Source organism: Sander vitreus, chromosome 4 (genome assembly GCF_031162955.1).
Source record: "Sander vitreus isolate 19-12246 chromosome 4, sanVit1, whole genome shotgun sequence".
NCBI lineage: Eukaryota > Metazoa > Chordata > Actinopteri > Perciformes > Percidae > Sander > Sander vitreus.
The window spans coordinates 17,357,096-17,377,641 of NC_135858.1; the positions used below are offsets into that span (position 1 = coordinate 17,357,096).

Sequence of the window (20,546 nt, forward strand, 5' to 3'; positions counted from 1 at the left end):
TAGGCTACAACATTTTTCATCACATACAGCAAACATCTCCTCACACTCCGCGAGCTGCCTGTCCCCTGAACAGCCATCACTGAAGCAGCATTAGCCAATAGGCTACTTCCACAATGCACGTTCATGACTCAACCAACTCCTCCTTGTCGGTTATTGGCTGGAACACTGTTTGTTATGGTTCGTGGTGCAGGTTGGCGCAGTTTGTTTTTGTTGGCGTTTGTGGAGCCTGGGCTGTCTACAGAGACCGCGTTTTTTACAGTGGGTTCAGGGGACAGTCAGCTAGCAGATAGTGCGGAGATGTTTGCTGTATGTGACAAAAAATGTTGTAGCCTAAAAAACACGTCACATCACTTAGAGCACCTTTAACATCTGTCCGAAACAGCAGGATCTGGTCTGTGGAGAACTGGAAATCTACATGATTCAATACACAACTTCCCTCATGTCCCGGGGCATGGCAGAATAATTCCACGAGCTGCATGACGGGCTGGAGCTACTACTGAAGCTTATGTATGAAACCTTAAAATCTTTACTGAGGAGTTTGAATCATGTAAAATATGGCAATAAAAACCTGTTCTGATCTCATTAATATTCAGTCTAACACCGCAGATAAAAATAATAATGATCCCTGATTATCTCAGGGTAGCTACAGCTCACACAGAGACGGAGGAGAAATTATTATAAAAAACAAAACAACAAAATGATGCTCCTATATGGAGATATGCCACATGTTGTCTCTTATGGTTGTGGAGTGCGATGCTTATAGTGATGGTACCATCTGTCTGTTGCAGTGCGACCGGACAAACTTATTGTCTTCTGCAGTTTTGACCTCAGGGTGCAGGAGTACATCAGCTCAACACACACACACACACACACACACACACACACACACACACACACACACGCATGCACACACACACACACACACACACACACACACACACACACACACACACACAAACACACACACACAAGATAACCAGCTCTAACAGAGGCCCTTCCTGTGAGATTCAATAGACTTCAAATAGCTATGACTTCTCCTTACATCCTCAATTGCCCATAATGCATCTTCACATACTGATCAATATGTCTGGTTTCTACTTTAAACCAAACACAACAGCCAATGTAGTTATTTTTGTACCTCAGAGCTGTTTCCTCTCAAGCTTTAGAATGTCTGCTAAGCGACTAAGTTTAAAGTACTGCACAATATCTCACCAAATATCCCTCCATTCATGTACAATGATTATGGAAGATTAACAGATTACCATGTTATCCATATGAACATGTCATATCTAGGTCAGTATTTAGTCCTTATCTTAAGTAAAATAATATATTTAGCTTCGGTTATGGAATGGAATTAAATAAATCAGTACTTACTATAAAGGAATGTGCCAAAGAGTTAATGTACAAAAATCATGTAAAACAACCTTCAGTGTATATTGTTGTAAACCTATGTACCATGGTAAAAGAAGGACTTAGATTTTTCACTCAAACAATAATAAAACTGAGAAAATAATACATTAGACGTAAAAGTCCAGTATTCAACATTTTACCAAAATACTGTAGTATTTTTTTTATAAACATTTACTTAAAGTATAAAAAGTAAACCGTTTTCAGGATATTATTATATGATGTATATATTGGGACATATCATTTAATTAGTTTACTACTAACTACTACTACTACTAATAATAATAATAATAATACATTTTAATTCATTTCAATGCTGCAGCTTGTTGAGGGTGAGCTAATTTTGATTAGTTTGCATTAGAGCCGAAACAATTAGTTAATTTATTGATTAGTTGATCGTCAGAAACCTAATTGGCAGGTATTTAGATACTGGAAATTAGTGTGTTTTTGTGACTGTGAACAAAATGGCAAAGGTTCTCGGGTTCTCACTTGCTGACTTTTTATAGAGCAAATAATTCATTGATTATTCAAGAAAGTAAAATGTAGATGAATCAATAATAAATGTAATCATTGTTGCAGCCCTACTTCACATGTTGTTGGGTACTTTAACCTACCACAATGTATTATATTTCATAAACTGATCAAATGTTTTGTAGTAAAAAGGTTTCCCTCTAAAATGTGGTAAGTACCTTAAATTTGTACTTGAGCACAGTACTGGAATAAATGTACTTCCCACCATTGCATTTGTATCACACATTTTCCTTGTGACACTTAAATTTCTCTCATACAATCATCAATGCAGACAGGCACACATACACACACCTGAACTTAAGCCCGCTCACAAACACCCCCTCCCCTGACGCTAGCCACTTTTATGGCCTACACACTATTCCTCCAGTATACACAAACAACGTCTTTCCTCCCCTTGTATCTCCATTTCAACATGTCACTCACCGGCCTTCCCCTCCTCCTTCTCGGACCTCATGTCCTCCTCGGCACAGGCTCCACTCGGCTCCACTGTCAACTGTGGTGTTAGCGCTCATAGCAGGTGAAATTAAAGAAAACACACGTATACGTACAGACCAGTGCACACACCATTCAAACCAACGCACACAATGCACCACCACAACCGGCCGCTCCCAGCCCTGCTTGGTGGGGCTCCACCCAGACAGGTTACCAGGAAGTCTTCCCCTGAGAGCAACTCAGCTACATTTCCTACTCCTTTCTTTCCTGTGTATGTGCCTCTCTTTCTCTCCCACTTTCTATGTACCTGTTTAGTGACACTCCCTGTGGCAGCCAGGACAACTCACATCCCACGCCCACTCCTGCTTTTCATCTTTTCCCCCCTAGTGTACAAACGAGTTGAGGAGGAGGAGGGGGAGGGGAATACAAACTGCAACTCAAGCCTCAGGTTATAAACCAGGTGAGTAAGTGGAACTCTCCCTCCACCTGATGGCCGAGAGCTATCAGAGGACAGCGTGTGCAATTACACTCTGCGACTGAACAGAGAACAATACTCCCCTCTGTATGAAAGCTATGCACTCCCTCTAAGCCCACAGTGCCTTTGTAGCCTACATGAGTTTACATTACTCACTTCCTGAATGTGAATGTGTGTTTTGGCCAGAGGAGGTAGGAATGTAAACTGAATAAAAATGCGAGTGTAAACTTCAACATAAACCCCTCAAAAAATGGATCATGACAGCAGTGAAGTGATATGAAGTTCATGCTTCTAACCAAACCGAATTAGCTCTACACACTTGGATTGGATTATTAATAAGAGCTCTATTATTTTATCTTTAACCCTCCAGGGATTTTTCCATGGACGTCTCTTCTGCCTGTCTGAGTAAGGATACTCTATGTCATGTTAGATGGGAAGTCAGATGTGTGCAGACAGAGTAAATAAGGTTAAGGTTTGTCCAGTTTGCCTGACAGGGCATTTTAGGCCTGAAACCCTTAGGCAGGTACAGGTGGTATGAGGAAAACAGATAAGACTGCAACTAAATTAATTCAGGCAGCAGAGCCCGGTTGGATATAAATGTATAATGGAATATTTGGTTTATGAGCACTTGAGTGCCATAACTAGCATACTAAAGCACAAGTGTAGGCATTATGTGTGTGAATTTGTGTGTAAGAGAAAGACAAGTTAAACCTCTTGCACTTAAAGACGTGACAGCAGTTCAGAGCAAGCGTGCCATTTGTCCTGCCTGTCAGAGGCTGACGCTCAGTGTTTCAGCTCCGTCCACAGATCAGATATACCAGATACTTGTCACATGGGGCAATGGATCTGTCAATCACACGCTGACACCTCAAGGCTTACTGCCAGGCTCATTTCTCTCTGACTGATCAGAGCTGGGACAAAAGATTGAAACCCTAACTCTCCCACAGCAGCACAATCAACACATTGGTAGAAGGTGATGCATATAATGCAAATGCATGTTTTTCTGTGCTGGTCATCATCACTGTAGTATTACAGCTATAATACCTTATAAAGAAGGGGTCTTCAACGTTTTTTAAGCCAAGGACCCCTTAACTGAAAGAAGGAGGAGCAGGGACCCTCTATTACATATATTTTATAAAATTAAGTTGCATATTAAACTGGGCCTACACTAACTTGTAGGGCAGCCTAAAGCCTTTATACATACCTTTTTTGCATAGAATACTAAGCTATTCAAATAATTGTTGTTAATTTGGAGCCCCCCCCCCCCCCCGCATTGACTCTGTGGACCCCAGACCCCCTATTGAAGATCCCTGTTATAGACCCATTTACATATGCTAACTGTACCCACTTAGATTAAAATTTGAACCTGTAGGACCCTAGCTGTGTTTAACTTGTCCAAAGAGCTATAGCATTTTACATGGATAAGAAAATTTTGACCAAATGTAGCACCTCATAATTCCAAGGTCACACTGCAGACTGCCTCTCAGCTACACTGAATCTTATTCCCAGCATTGCTTTTATCCTGACAGTTCTTCAGTCTGAAATGTTCCACTCCTCAATGTCCTTATTCTTCAGGATAACTCCCTGTATCACTATGTCATTAATTTGCTTTGCTCACAGAATAAATCCTTAAAGGCCATCTTTTTCCTACCCTCCACTGTATTGCTCTCCCTTCTCTCAGCTGCACACGTTTGACCTGTCAGTCTGCATTATAAGTGCTGCGGAGTGTTGATAGAGAGCCGGGACGGAGCAGCATTACGATTTTAGCTAGCCTTGAGAGAGAAGAAGAGGTGGAAAAAATGGAGGAGGGAGACCGAAAGCAGTGGTGGGCACTGCGGGAAGAAGGAGAATGACTGACTGAGGTCACCACTGTCGCTGCCCATTGTTGATGGAAATGACATGAAGCCTGTCTAATAGCTGCTGAGCAGGCTCCGCAAGCTTCAAGTGGCTAGATAGGATGAAAAGTCTGGAATTACAATTATGACGGGAATTACACTGCAGACTCCCGGGTTTGGCATCAGTGTGAGAAAAATAGAGAATAATAGCAGTCATTATGATGAGAAAAAGAAAAGGACAACAATACAGATGCAATCAATAGACAATTTATGATCAATACCTTTTGTGGTGTGTATTATTACATACTGGCAGGTTTGATAACTACACCCTAGAGATTGAGAGACTATTATCCTGAGCAACACAGGCCTCTCTATAAAACATTTTATTTGTCAAACCCATGACAGTGATTGAAGAAAATAAGTGGCCTTGCTGAGATGTAATAATTGCATATTACAATACAACTCTGGTGAACTTCAATAAAGCTCCATTCAATTTAAAGCAATTTGCAAAGTAAGTGATTTTCTCTGGCAAGAAGTCAATCAGTATCATAGTCTTATGCATTGGGTGACAAAACATGTTATTTAGATCAAACAAAGCCTGCGGTGAACTGTAAGGCCCTCCTGCCCAGGCACCAAGAGCTGTTATCTGATTGTTCTCACACTCTTAGCCTGCGCAGGCCTTTGCGCCGGCCGGTGTTAACCTCCCAGTCAAGCTAAATGCTCTGTGTCTTTTAACTGCCAGGATAAATCTCTGTGCACACTTCCTGCTGTCACCAAGGCAACACTGTATTTTCGAGCAACACCGTACCTTTGCCTAGCGAGCAGTCTGGGGTGCCAAAGTCCATCAGGCTGGATATCTCTGTCGGGTAGCACATGTCTGTCACTACTGTCTTCTGTCTGTGATGCATTGATGGATCTGCAAGGGGGAAGAAATTAACAATAAATTTAAATGCGCAACATCAGATGAATCAAATGTATATTGTCTCATCAAAACGTCTTATTCACACAGCCAGGTTGTTGTTATATGTGTGGGCACAGTTGTGTAGCTATAGCAGGTCTGTTAAATCAGATGATTCATTCTGACATGATGTCAATTCGGCACGCACTCCTGAGCACTCAGACACGTTGCAAATATGAATCTGTCCTACCTAATAGCTGCAGCTGTGATCGGCATTTGAAAGCAGAAACGAAGCAACGCTGTACACAACACAAACACTGTAGTCATTATACAAGCTTTTTCATTATTTTACAATGTTTGGCAAACTTTTTTACCTCATTTTAGACTACTTCATTTGAATTTTTCACAGCTTTTCTTTGTCTCTTCTATATTCAAATAAAATACATCCATTTACGCGATTTCACAATACTCCACTGACACTTCTTTAGCTCTATTCATTCAGCTAATGACACTGATCAAGGACTTCTGAGAGCTCCAGTAACTGAGGCTCATCTATTCAACATTTTCTCTACTCTCACTTAGTAATGTCTTTGCAGACCACAAAAAGAAAATGGAGTAAGAGAGTAAGAGATCTTGATGATTTAAAATCATCAAGATCCCGCTGTCCACTGCTTTTCCTTCACTTCCTTTTCTAAATGCTTCACCTCCATGTGTAAAGCATGAAATGCTATTAAAAAACAACAATGATTATTGGAGGCAGCAATATCCTTGCTGTGCCGGGGAATGATTTTGTAGAGCAGATACCATGGCATTGTAATGGAAATGATTTCCTCTTGAAGAGGGCTTCAGATGCCGCTATTGATCTGTAATCTTCAAACTGAAAGTAATTCTGTTGCTCTTATAAATGCTTCTGATGCTAAAATGTTGGATTTCATGCCAGATGAAAGCGTGAGAGCACCTCCTGTATACGTGCAAATGCAGTGTTTAAAAGAAACCTGTTTGCTGGTTTAACCATGAAAACTCATCCATGAGAACAGCACTCAACGTCTACCCTCAGGTGCCCTCTGAGCAGTATCATCTGCACAACCATTCTTCCTCAACAATGATCTCCTTCCTAATCTGCATATTTTGACGGTTTCAATTTAATGACGTTATGGTATTTATCTAGATCACTGCTCTTCCCTTCCCTCCTCCGTCCTCCTGACCTGTCGATACCTGTTTAGGTGTTGTTAAGCTGGCCTTTTCCTTTAATATGGAGATTGGGCGGGCAGGCTCAAGCCCGGCCGCTTTAAGGCCATTAAAATAATGAGAGAGAGAGAGAGAGAGAAAGAGAGAGAAAGAGAGAGAGAGAGAGAGAGAGAGAGAGAGAGAGAGAGAGAGAGAGAGAGAGAGAGAGAGAGAGAGTGAGAGTGTAAGACAAATTTAAGTTAATACATACATTTACGGCCGTAACATACAGCCTGGTTTGGGACGCCATTGTTTAAAAATGTCATTATTTTGACCAGCATGCCAAATGAGAAAAATGAACAATGTACCATAATTATCACGATGTATTAGGATATGTGTGTTTCATTTAACAAACTTTTTTACTGGTTTAAATGACCTCCTATTTTGAAGGGGAGTTTTTCGAGGGGAAAACGCCCCGTCATTGTGTCTGTGTCAGTGCTGTAGAGTACACAAATGTGCTCTAGAGAGGTATATCCTGAGGAGTGGGTAATATATCTGTCACCTCTTTTCTGCCTGGTTGAACCTTTGCTGTTAGAGGTTTAAGGTTATGGAAATGATGAGGCCAAGCTGTGCAGGTCTATCTGTAACCTAACTGATCAAAAACACAAACAACAGGATAATGACTGTGATCTCAACCAATGCCAAAACAATCTGCAGGAGTTATAGCATCTTTTATTAATCCTGTTGTCTGTTATGTTCATATGAAATGGTAATTACTATAAAAGTCAGCTGAAATGAGAAAAATGTATCCTTTTTGTGTTCAAAAGTCATGCCCCCTGGAGAGGCAAGTTGTTATGTGTGTTTGACAGTTGAGCGGGGGATCTGACATTGTGGGCTGCTCTCTCAGGTTGAGCTACCAGTGAAATACAAACGTGCTTTAAATTGATGTGTCAGATGGGAATATCTATCAAAATGAACTACCTTAAAAAATAAGGTAGGTCACTTTGCATTTCTATATTTACATTAACTCCACCAAAAATAATAATTAAGACCTTTCCCACACAAGACATTTTGACATGTCACAGGTGTATTTAATTACATTAATGATGGATGAATTCTACTTAGTGAGAAAAAAAAAAATCGATACACTTGAGTATCGCGATATTTTATTTTGCATCTGTATCGATTTTCAAAAAGGAAAGGAAATTTTTTTTTTTAAATGTTCAAAAATATTCATGTAAGACAGTGGTTCACAAAAAATCGATACACTTGAGTATCGCGATATTTTATTTTGCATCTGTATCGATTTTCAAAAAGGAAAGGAAATTTTTTTTTTTTAAATGTTCAAAAATATTCATGTAAGACAGTGGTTCACGTTTATGTTGTGTTTAAACCCCCTACCGCTAGATGGCTATCTGAGACGCACCACTAGTGTCCTCGCCTAACAGTGCCTAGCAGTGCCTGACTTTTTGCTAGAAGCTAACAATGTAGCTATAGCTGAACTTTGGCCTACTTTAGCATATAAAAAATAGAACCTGTGAACCACAATCCCAAACTGGTTTGATTTTCTGTGTACTGAATTGTTTACCTAAAGTAAACTTCTTTAACTTCTATGAACATCATGTCTTTTTTAAAATATTAGTTTTTCTAAAATTATACTGAAATCCCAATATATAGCCTTACGCACAATATCGAAATATATTGCAATATATTGAATCGTGACCCATGTATCTTGATACGTATCATATCGCCAGATTCTTGCCAATACACAGCCCTATGATATTATTGACAGGGACAGCACCACATGATGCAAAAATGATAAAAAAAGAAAAAGAAAATCCTTTTGATTGGCTAAATGCAAATAAGTTCTCCATCTGACCAGTGGATGCACAGACAGAGGACTTTAGTACAACAAAAAATATTAAATGTAACCTTTTCCCTTTTCTCCCTTTTGTGTTTATTTTCCTCCAACGAGAAAACATGATATCTCATTTACACAGCAGATCTATATTACTGTAGCAAAAATGTGCATTTTCATATATGTTGGACTTAAAGGTGCAGTAGGACTTATAAAACTAATGTTCTGTCATATTTGCTGAAACTCACCCTACGTTCGAGTAGAACTACATGAAGCAGGTAATTAAAAAAAAATCTGGCTCCTCTGGCACCACCTCCAGCCTGTATTGCGATATTTGCAAAAATCCACTGCTCCCTGTTCAGATGCACCAATCAGGGCCAGGGGGGTGTCTAACTGTGTGTCAATCCCTGCTCATGCACACGCATTCATTCTCCCTTGTGGGGGGAGGGGCTTAGGAGACCGTTTTGGGCTTCAGCAGAAAGAGGGGGAAGGACTGAGAAGTTGTCGATGTTTGGCTAAGTCCTGGATCTTCACAATCCTACCTACAGCACCTTTAAAAGTGTTCTTACCATCTTTTAAAAAATGTAAGAGACTCCCTTACAGACGACAAGGGAAAAACACAGCCCTGACAGCATCACATGGGAAAACACCCACTAGTTATTAATGAGAATATGCTGAGTGTGTGACTGCAGAAACACTCCCAGGTGTGGTAGGAAGTCAGAGAGGCTATCCAAACATCTGACACAACTAGCTAACTGAGCTGAGAGATGCAGACGCCATGTATGGGAAATGATGGAACGAGGAGACACTCGGTGGGAGTCAGAGTGGGTATGTAAGCAGAATAGGAGGGAACTATCATTGGTGCGCAGACAGCTAATCATTGCCCACCCTCAGCCAACCTTTAATTACACTGGCATTCAGTCCATCATGCAGGCAGTAGACACATTCATTTCTGTATCAGTCATCGCACTGGAAAGGAAAGGAACATCACCATGTTAATGTGCAGTCTCAACACCCTCAAACACAGTCCTGCTGAGTGCAATAACACGGCTGTATGGGTTGTATCATTCTGAGAGACAAACATGTACAATTTACAATGACTGCTGTAATTACCAGGTTGTGTGTGTGTGTGTGTGTGTGTGAGTGTGAGTGAAAGAGCTTGCTAGCTTTGAGAGGTGATCGGCTATCGTAATGTGTTGTTGTATTGTTTCCAAATATTCTCAACTACTAAAAGGTTTTTGTGAGGGGAGGAGAGCTATAGTGTTGATTGTGGGTTGTGGTGCACACTAAAATACAGCAATTCAAAGCCTTTGCAACATATACTGAGGGATATTGTTTTGTTAATTGCTTATTTTATGTATTAGGACAATAAATATGAAAAAAGTAAGTAATAAAAAAAAAAGCGGTGGTGAAAAGCTTAAGCAACACACTAAAAAAGGAGTTGAGATGTTTTACGGGGAAAATGACATAATGGTTCTAAAATGTATAGCTCCCTTTTTTAAAGCCCTGAAGAATTTAACCATTTTCTGTTGTACAAAGTAATTATTCCCCATTGGCATGACAATAACCATAGTGTTCAAATTTCTATTATTTCCTCTCTTGCATTTAAATTGGCACGCCATAATGTGAGAAGAATTTGAAACACTATCTAAATGGAATTTCACAGTGACAGTGAATACATTAACAAAGCTAAATGATGCTTCTGGGTTTCTAACCTTTGGCACATGACGGAGCCAGAACACCTTGCCTGGTTACACTAAGACAACGGGATTGAGTTTGGTTGAGATATTTAGTGTTTGAATATTTCACAAGGGAGACTGCTCATCCCTGACCCCAGCGCTCACAGGTTGCTTCTGGTATTATCAGGCACAGACACATGGAGCTCATCCAAATCCCAGTGTACAGAATTCTGAAAAGGCACTCCCACTGCACAATGCATCTCCACTCGCAGCCTTTGACACAGATGGCAACGAGATGGCATCTAGATATTAAATCAGAAATCAAAATATTGTGTTAAACCAGAAAACGACAAATTGAAGCCTCCATAAACGTAAAATGTGTCAAATAATTATTTAACAACAGCAGTGAAATACTTTGGGGAACAGTTGACTTAGTATTCAACACACTCTTTACACCATAAGAAAAGCAATAGATAGATTTCTCCTGAGGGACAGATTGAAAGACTTCATGCTGTATATCGAAGGTTGAGCTATCACATCTCTATTATACAACCCAAATATGCAGCCAAAACACTGAAGGAAAATGTCATCCCTTTAATATTTCACTTCGCCTGGAGCTGAAAACTTACTGTCTATTAATCTGTGTTTATAACCATACGTGACATAGTGAATCAATACCCCCAGTGCTCACAGAGCATTAGGCCTGAAAGACTTCTCCTTGGCTGCTGTGATCCATAGTCTCTGGATTCTGTCTGTGTGCTGCCATTAAGAGCATAACAGCAGCCTGCCCTGAGGAAACATGTGCAAAGAAAAGCCCATTCAGGGACACATTCATTACATCAATGAGGAGAAACTGCTTGAGGAAGACAAGTGTCCAGGGTTACTGGTGCTATGGCTGGAGTTGCTCAACATGTAGAGAGGTGGAGTGTGCTCAGAGTCACTCACAAACCTCGGGAAGTCCTGTTCAGTGTTGTTAAGCTGTAACTTCAGAATTTTAATTACAGGACTGAGAGATGGGCAATAAAAAAATATATTCCATGATGGTATAAATGTGTCCATACTGTTTATGAGGGGTTGCTATCCCTTTAAAATCTCAGGATGTTTAAGGTCATTGTGGCTAATGTTGCAAATCACTGAGTAGAACAGTTATATGGCAACTGTGGATTTTTTTAATCAATGTGATAACGTTTAGTCATTTGTCACTTATGCAATTTACTGGATTAGAATAGAACACACACTTCCATCTGGTTACTTTATCCATAAAGGACTGTAAGACAATGATTGGTGAGAGGGGCTGAACCTTATTTACATTTATCCATTTGGCAGATGCATTTTTCCAAAGTGACGTACGAATGAGGTACAATTCGGTTTCATTTTGTAAAAAAACAAGGCAGGGTTATTAATGTTTTCTTTTAACATACCACTTGACTTTAAAAAACTGGAACACCCTCCCCTTAAAATCTTAATGGAACTTCTCATTTACACATTAATAAAACCCTGATAAAGAGACAAAACTGCATATGGCAAGGTGCAATTTTATGACCCATTTTTGTTGTTGATGTGTGTTACTTTTATGTATTTAACTAACAGCTATATTTCAAAGGATGGCTGATATAAAATAATAATAAATGTAGGATGAGAAAAAAAGAAAAAAGACCCTCACCTGCTCTCCCTAAAACCTCACAATACCCTAACTTCAGCCAAAAGAAGAAAATGCCCCCTCTCCTGCCTAATCATTTTCATACAGTCCCTAAGTTTCTTAATTGATTTTGCAGAAAACATCACAATATACATTGATATAAAGTTACGAAGATAGCAGCATTTTATTTATATCACATAGGGTCAATGCAATTAAATTGCTAATTAAATGATGCCGGAAGAAAATGATATACATAATAGTACAAAACTACCTTCTGACATGTCAACTGAAAGGAGAAATTCTTGAGCACTGCAATTAAGTCATATAATTTTTGTATTCAATATAAGTACACAGGGGAACTTTTGAATCAGCATCCTTTGAATCACTAACTCGGCACCACACCTGCTGATAACATCAGCATTGCAGAGCTCAACCCTGTGATTACACTACCACTGACTACCACTATGTTGTTATGCTGAAACCAAAACAGTTGAAGGGCCCAAGAGAGCAGAAAGTACCTCAGCTGATTATTCATAACAATACCATCAGGAAAACAAGGTTATGGGATGATGCCTTACCTGGAGTCAGTAGTTATGCATCATCCCATATGACTGGTATGATGATTTATGCTGGCTAAAGAATAAGCACAGTGGGGCTAACGATAAGCAATATGTATACAAAAAAAGTCACATGCTGGCTACCTCATAGATGTAGACATAGGACAGATGTAGGACAGTACATCAAGCATTTGTAATCATTACCAATGTGGCTCAACCAGTGAAAATTGTGGAATCCATTATGGCCTAGATAATAGATGTTTCTGTAACCCCGGAGGATTACAGTAGCCACCACTGGTTGTACACTAGCTAATCCAACACAGCCTCCTCGAAGAGCACCATAGTTAGCTCAAGGTTCATCTGGACTGACATGGGCCTGTCCTCTGCCACAGTGGTGGAGAACAAACTGAATTAGTCCACAGAAAATATGTGATGTCAATACAAAAAAAGTTCATAATATAACACTAATGTATAACATATTTCCAAATGTATAAGCGAAGAAAACTGCACTGTAGTGTTGCCAAAAAAAACATTAAATTAATTAATTAATTAACATTAAATCAATAAAAGGAAAAATCGAAAGGAGATGAAGTTCTTTCTATGCCATCTCTAAAATGTCATAACAATTACAATGTATGTACACAAGAGAACAATACACAACTTTACACACAAAATCCCTCTCGTACTCAATTGTGAGCTTGCGCACGCACACACACACACACACACACACACACACACACACACACACACACACACACACACACACACACACACACACACAGACTTTATGGCTCATCTGGTTGATACTGTGGGTCACAGCTAGTCATTGCAGGGCATCATCCGCCCTGCCATAAACCATAGGCTTTGCCGGACCAGAAAAAGCTAGATGAGGGAGGATTTAAAGTGAAGATTAAGCAGAAATATCTGCCTGGAAGAAATCCAGCACTGACACAACAAAAAAATTCATCCAGCTCCTTGTGCCAAGGCATTTCCTGCCTTTGGTAAAAGCTGCGATGATGCAGCAGCCGGCCTGGCCTCAGCTCTTTAATATTGTCGAAGTGTGCGGGGAGCCGGGGACATTTGGAAAATGTGACATGTTTTGCTGACCTCTATCGCCTTATGGGCCTGGGAATTGATTAACGCTCTTTTCACACAAGCCAGTCCTGCCACACCCATCCAAGCTGCCTGTGCAGGATCCAAGAGGGACCTCTTTCCTCTCTGGACAGCAGGACTGGGGACAGAGGATGGCCCGGGCATCATCTGCCTTGCTCCAAAAGACAGCTGGAGGGAGGAGTCTAGGTTGAAAATTGTTGAGAAGACTTAAAGTGGCCCATCTTTTTCCACACAGTCATCACAACCATAAGGTGAATTAATAGTTTGTTTGTGAGGTAAAGCAGAGTTTGCGAGGAAAGAGGAATGGCAACTCAAAAAACATCACCATAATGAAAGATTAAAGGGCTCCAGAGGGAGAGCAGAGCTACTTCTCCTGGGGAAACCTTCACCACTCATCAAGCCGAATAATACAACACAGTAACGCAGCCCTTGGAGTGAGTGGGCGTAACACACAGAGCACATTGATGTTCTGTTAGGGCTGCTACAGTATAATAGCTAGCTATAGTAGTATGTGAGGCATAAAGTGCTGACTGAGAAAGAAGCTGGGTAAAGGTGTGAATAATACAACTAAGACTACCATGTTCACTGGACCGACAAGCCTGATGGAAGGATGGGAATCACCAACGCAGGAACCCGCACTGCCAGCTCTACCAGCTAACATACAGCTAACAGAATGATATATCATCTGCAATGTACAACAACTCAATACAGCAAGGCTTAACTCAAACCTAGCAACCATACCTCTGCTGGAGCAAAAATAAATTGGTACATGTTTTCTTGATATTAAAAGATGCTATTGTGCTGTGTCATATCTTGTTCTTGTTATAATATAATAAACAGCGCTTGGCTGCTAGAGTTACCACTACTGTTACAGTTGCTAATTGCAGGAGAAAAGCAGAGGGAACACAAAAGCCATGCTGTGCTCCTGGCATCAAGCAAGATATGAAAAAAAGTGCTGGTATGTTGGACCTAACAACAAAGTCTCAAGCTATTAGTCAAATTTGTTCTCTTGCTGTAATGATCCTTAAACTGGCAGACACACAATGATTATGACAGACGTGAAAACATGCATTCAGAAGGAATACATTTACTAGTAGGTCTGTGATCTTGACACAATTTCCCTGTGAAATAATTAATGAATCAAGTAGACCCCTTTTAAATTTGAGAAATACAATTCATAAAATTATTCTATTTGGTATTACAACTCCCCAGCTTGTATTATTATACCAGCAGGGGTGATGAATACATGAATGTCTGATTCAGATCATTATACTTGATTTTCCATGAGGGTAAAACTTGTCTCTGGCTTTATTTTACTGTAGACTCATCCCCAATTACAAAAAGCTGTGTAAATACTGTAAATAAATAGCACAAGGAAACTACAAAAATAATGTAAAAAACCGACACACAGCTGTACGAAAAACGAAGCAATCTCATCTACTCATCTCCAACACCCAAGTGCTTTCTCAAGTGGCACTGAAGAAATCTTGCACAAGCCCTGCGGTCAACAACATGTTATCGTTATGTTAAGTACCTTGACTGCCATGGAAACATATAAATGTTTAAAGCGATTTAGCTGTTCCACCACTAGGTAAATGGCTGGAATTTAGCTTAACAGGGCTCTCACACAATGAGTGCAAATTCAACATTGTGCAGAGCAATGTCAAATATTTCAGAGAGCATCTGTGCTTTTTCAGGCAGCTGCGCAAGCCATAGGTGTCCACATAGTTGCCAAAGTTCAACTAAATTGAACGCTGACCCTAAATACTGCCAATCTCCACAAAGTGCGTCAGTATATCATGGTGGCTTTGAAGCTTGTTCAACACTTTGTTGTTAGCAGTCAATTTAGCACTGCAGTGAATTGGACCTGGTCAGAAGGGTTTTAGAAATACTTAGATTATTGCAGAAATCCTTCACACCCAGTGCAATCCCTCCCGCCTGTCATTACTCATATTACTACATGTGAATAACGCCATACACTTCGATAGAGAAGGGACGTATGAGTGTGAGAAATACAAATAGTAAAGTCACTCTGTTATCCCTGGAGGAAGAAATACATCACAAAGAATCACATCGCTGAAGATGAATGTGATGAATTACCCATTGTGGTGGTGAGTTTTAAAGTAATGGCAAAAAATTCAGCAAATGAAAAATGACCCAGTAAGCTATCCATGCCATGACTTCTACTCACAGCTAGTGTTACAATAGCTGCTAAAGTCTTTAAGGTCATTGCCTTCGTTTTGCAATACCTTACAGTTCTATAAGAACCTGAATCAGCTTTTCGCTCAGCAGTATGCACCGCTCAGAATGACTAATGGATCTGCGAGGGACCCAATCTCGAGAAGGGAGTTGACCACTTACTCCTCTCCTACCGCATCAGAGACCAGCGAAGAGATGAGTTCTGTGAAGCAGAGCATCCACATTTAAAATCTAATCATCCTCTCTGTTAATGCTTCAGCCTACATTAGACTGTAATTAGTGGGATGGCAGTGGAAGTTCTAATTAGCACCTCAGCTAAGTTTAACTAACTTAACCACAGTGCTTCATGCACATGTCATACACACACCACACACTTCTTGGCAATAAGTGCACTTCACAATCTACCAATTTCAGGATTTTCATACCTACAGTTGCAGAGGTGTCAAGTAATGAAATACAAATACATTGTTACCTTACTTAAGTAGAAATTTCACGCAATTAGCTGTACTTTCTACTCCTTACATTTTAAAAATAGCCTTGTTACTCCTAGTTATTATGTTTGGCTTGTTTTCATTCCGGCTTGTCATCATTAAAAAAAAACGATCCAGATAAATCACGCCATCCAGATAAGAGTGAATTTGATTGTGGTTGGATGAGAAGTATAAACATACACCATTCCAACGCCCTATTGGTTTGTACGCGATCCATTGCACCTGCAAATGACACAAATCACATCACACTCCAGCAAGGAAATAGCAGACGTATGTAGCCTAGTACAAAGATGTCCGTGGCAGAGACTCAAGAGAACTCGAGCGAAATGTCCCAACCAAGCACCAGCGAGGAGATTGGTAGCCAGGAAGACCAGCCAACCCTTCTACATCCCTGGCCGTACCTGGAATAATTTTTTGAAATGACTGGATGCAAAAACAACTCATTTTGAATGCGCTGCAAGCTCTGCACACCCCAGTACCGTGAGCTAATTGTTTCCAAAACTAGCCGTCTAATTTGAAAAAGCATATTGATATTATTTTTTTGGGTTTTGAAACCAGTACTTTTACACTTTTACTTGAGTAAAAAGCTTGAGTTGATACTTCAACTTCTACAGAAGTATTTTTAAACCCTAGTATCTATACTTCTACCTGAGTAATGAATGTGAATACTTTTGACACCTCTGTACAGTTCTAGTTTTTTCAGAAAAATAATGTTCTTATTTTTTCTACTAACATCCTCCCCTTTAATTAAGTAAAATGTAATGTTGTGCTTTTATGCAATTATTCTTACTTTCAAAAAACACAGACAGAAATGGCTTGTTCATCTAACAGTGGCTGTAACTACTTTGTGGAACCGAGGCAGGTCACAGAACAAGTTGCAACACCTGCAAAGTCAATTCAGCTATTCCACTGTTTGTGAAACGTGATTGTTGCCTTGTTAGAAGTGTTTGTTGTTATTAGCTGTAATTGGCAATATGTTTGGAATACCGGACAGTACATAGTCTGTTGGCTATTTTGCATTAGGTGTGTGTTTACATGTAGGGTTATTGACCTAGCTTACATTCAGGCATAACAGTTTTTGTAAAGTGTCCTTTGTGAATGAATGTTGCAGGGTTTGTTATCCCAGTGTTGATATACTAAGTATTGAAGTAGGTATAAAGAAATAATTGCAATAGTATTTCCATATCATTTGTTATTTTAAGAAGATAGATAAGAGACATGAGTAAGACATGTACTGTAGCTATATGATATGTGCATTGATTCAATTTTATGTGATCTTAAAGGCCCTGCACACACACAGTTGACCTACAGACTGTGTTCGACATCTTTCTGACTCTATTAGGGCGGATAACTTATACCTTTAGTATAATCAGCCAGAATAAGTGAAAACCCCTGTGGGGGTGCGAAAGGCCTTTAAATAACTCTAAATGTCATCCTGTTATTTACTGTAATTGAATGGTATTTGTTGTATTCCAGCACCATGAAACCATGTTTCAGATCCAAATAGGATCAATATTGATCATCTTTTTTAGATGTCCTGTCTCTGTTGGCTTTCTCACCCAACTTGACTGGTCACAGTACACAGATTTATTGATATCAAGGAAAATCATGAAATATTAAATAGGTGTCTGTAACATACAAGCATTTATAAGATATGGAGAATATGGTCTGTAAGAGTTGCGCTGTTTTATCACTATCCTGATGTCTTTCACAGTGGTAGGCTATAGTTCACAGACTATGCTTTTTGCATCCTTGTTTCCCTGCACTCCTGCTGCAGGCTGTAATTATAATTACTGATAGGAAGCAGGGTAAATAGGCAACAGCCCAAAAAGCTCCTCCACCTGTCCAGGAAGCTGACCGTTTGTGTGATACTGCATATCACAAGTTCAGACAGCAGCCCACTGTGGTAGTGGTCCACTGAGTGATTGATGTCATCTCATTAGCAATAAGAGTTGAAACCGCTGAGAGGAAAGCAAGCACATTCTCTCCATATGTCAGTGTGTACACTCCTTATGCGCCCTGCCTTTTCCTATGTTACCGCCAACACTGAAATTGAGAAAGAGTCCAACCGCCTATGCTTTCACTAACTGCCCTCTCTTCCCGCATCCTCCTTCATCAATCAACCTCTTCTCAAAGTTTTAAAGCCCCCAAATCCCTCAACTCATCTAGTTCTTTCTCTCTTAGGATTTTTATTCCTCATGATTATTTAGATTCCTCTCCTGCCCCTCTACTGTAACCCCCCGGTTGGTTCAGCGTCACTGAGCACCATCCGTTCCATCCGTTGGGGCCACTTCCCAGGAGAGTAACTGCAGTAAAAAGAGCAGAGAAGCTCTGAGATGCATACTGTCGATGCCCTGCAGGGCAACCTGTAACGGAAAGCCATAATGTCCCTTAAACATAGTCAAACAATAAGAAATGAGACATTTTCAAAACCAGATCTATAAACATTAATTTCTGTTTTCCACAGATCATTATGACACCATGACATAGAAACAACAAACACTGAAACAACAAGTATTCAGGTCCTGGGTCTCCCGGAGGCAGTGCACTCTCCAGGGACAGAGTTGAAGTGACTGGAGACCTTCATCGCTTCCCTCTTCCTCCACAGTGTTGTCTGATTAATTAACTAACAGTCAGCTCAGAGTCTTAAGGCACCATTCTGTTTTCTTATTTGTAACATATTTCTGTAGGCAGACCTCCCAAGACACTCCTGAGCATCTGGCCAACCTCATACAGTAACCATTTTTTCACTTTGAAGAGCCAAAGAAAGCTTCTATTTCAACACTGGAGATCAATTTACCATGAAAGTAACTGTGTGAGATTTGTCTATAGGGGAAAGTATGCTTACTCTTGTGGAGAGCAGAATATTACTTTAGAATTCACAGACAGGAAAATGTGTCTGACCTGCCCAAAGGAAATAGTGTAACTTATATCTCACTGAAAAATATGAAATGTAATGTTATGAGTCAGTGCTGCCCCTGTTTCATCACAAGGTAAATGTATCTCTGTTAAGGATCATTCAAATTTGTTACAATGTGGGTCTTATTATGGAGTTTTGGCCATTAATCCGATTAATGCAGTTTCATATGTATTTCCAGATTCAATTCAATTCATGCTTTACAGTATTTAAGGTCAAAAAGACACATTGAGAAAGAAGAGCCCTTTTTTTTTGTAGTATGCCAAGTTTAGAATTTAAAAATAAAACCACAAAAACTCACATTCAAGCACACATGAGAAAAAATTTAAGAAAAAGATGAAAAATACACAAGTGCATCAAAGCACAAGGATGTGAGAAAAGATGAAAAAAACATTTAAGGTTAATCATGTTCTCATGAGTTCACTGAAACTACTTGTAAAGAAAATATCAAGCTTCAAAATGTGGTGCACAGCCAGGATTTTATAAATACTGAAGGTTATGATGCCAAGAAATGTTTGACTAGCCACCAAAAAACTTGTTTTTCCATAACATTTTACACAATGATCTAAACCCTGTAACCCCGTAGGACGAAATTCTATTTGTGAAATTAAAATACAAAGTCCTTCCATTTTAACATATTGTTTGGATTAAAGATCGTAACATTTAAGAATATTGGCTCTAAAAATACAAGAATCTGCCTAAAAGAATTGCGCAACCTTGTCCTCAGCTCATCAAAGCCCATGCATTGCCAGAGACAACACCAAGGACTCAATGATAGCTGCCCTCACTGCAAATTAGTCCTGGTGGATGGAGCAGCATATGAAAGAAAACTCCAGTGTATTTACTGCTGGAACCTTTAGCTGAAGCCAAACAACTTTATTAAGCTTGAAATCGCCTTTGTGAGATGAACAAAATGGTAGCTTGTTTGAAAGACCTTTATCAGTAAACAAGAGGCAGTAATCGTTTTCTTACATCAGAAGGTCAGTGCATATTTTGAAAGAGTGCAGCGGTGTCGTCCAACAAGTCAATGTTTAAATGTCTTGTTTTGTCTGAACCAACACATCAATTCGATGTACAGTGACAGAAAAAGTAAGAGAATTGGTAAATCCTCACATTTGAGAAATTTGAGCCAGAGAATGTTGCTGTCCAGGCAGTTTTGCTTGATAAAACAACTTAAGGGAGTAATCATTATAAACAGATGCTTGCCTGTGAATTGTATGCCAATTGATTTAAAGTTTCAGCTGTAACATGAACAACCAAAATGGATAATTGAAGCTAATCTGATCTGAATGAATTTCATCAGATGATGTTTCACCGAGGCTCAGTTAACAGTCACACTTTGATGTAA

At 39.7% G+C, this 20,546-nt stretch overlaps 1 protein-coding gene across 3 annotated transcripts in view; it reads right to left on the minus strand.

Annotated features, from left to right (window-relative positions):
• LOC144517004 (kazrin-like) overlaps window positions 1-20,546 on the minus strand; it is a 62,184-nt gene that overhangs the window by 17,100 nt on the left and 24,538 nt on the right. For 2 of the 3 annotated variants that reach the window (XM_078248772.1, XM_078248773.1), the window contains exon 2: window positions 5,489-5,596. In XM_078248772.1, the coding sequence (XP_078104898.1) occupies window positions 5,489-5,596 (108 nt within the window). Of the gene's footprint in view, window positions 1-2,361; window positions 2,716-5,488; window positions 5,597-20,546 lie in introns of those variants that run through there. The other variant, XM_078248774.1, reaches the window with a different exon arrangement.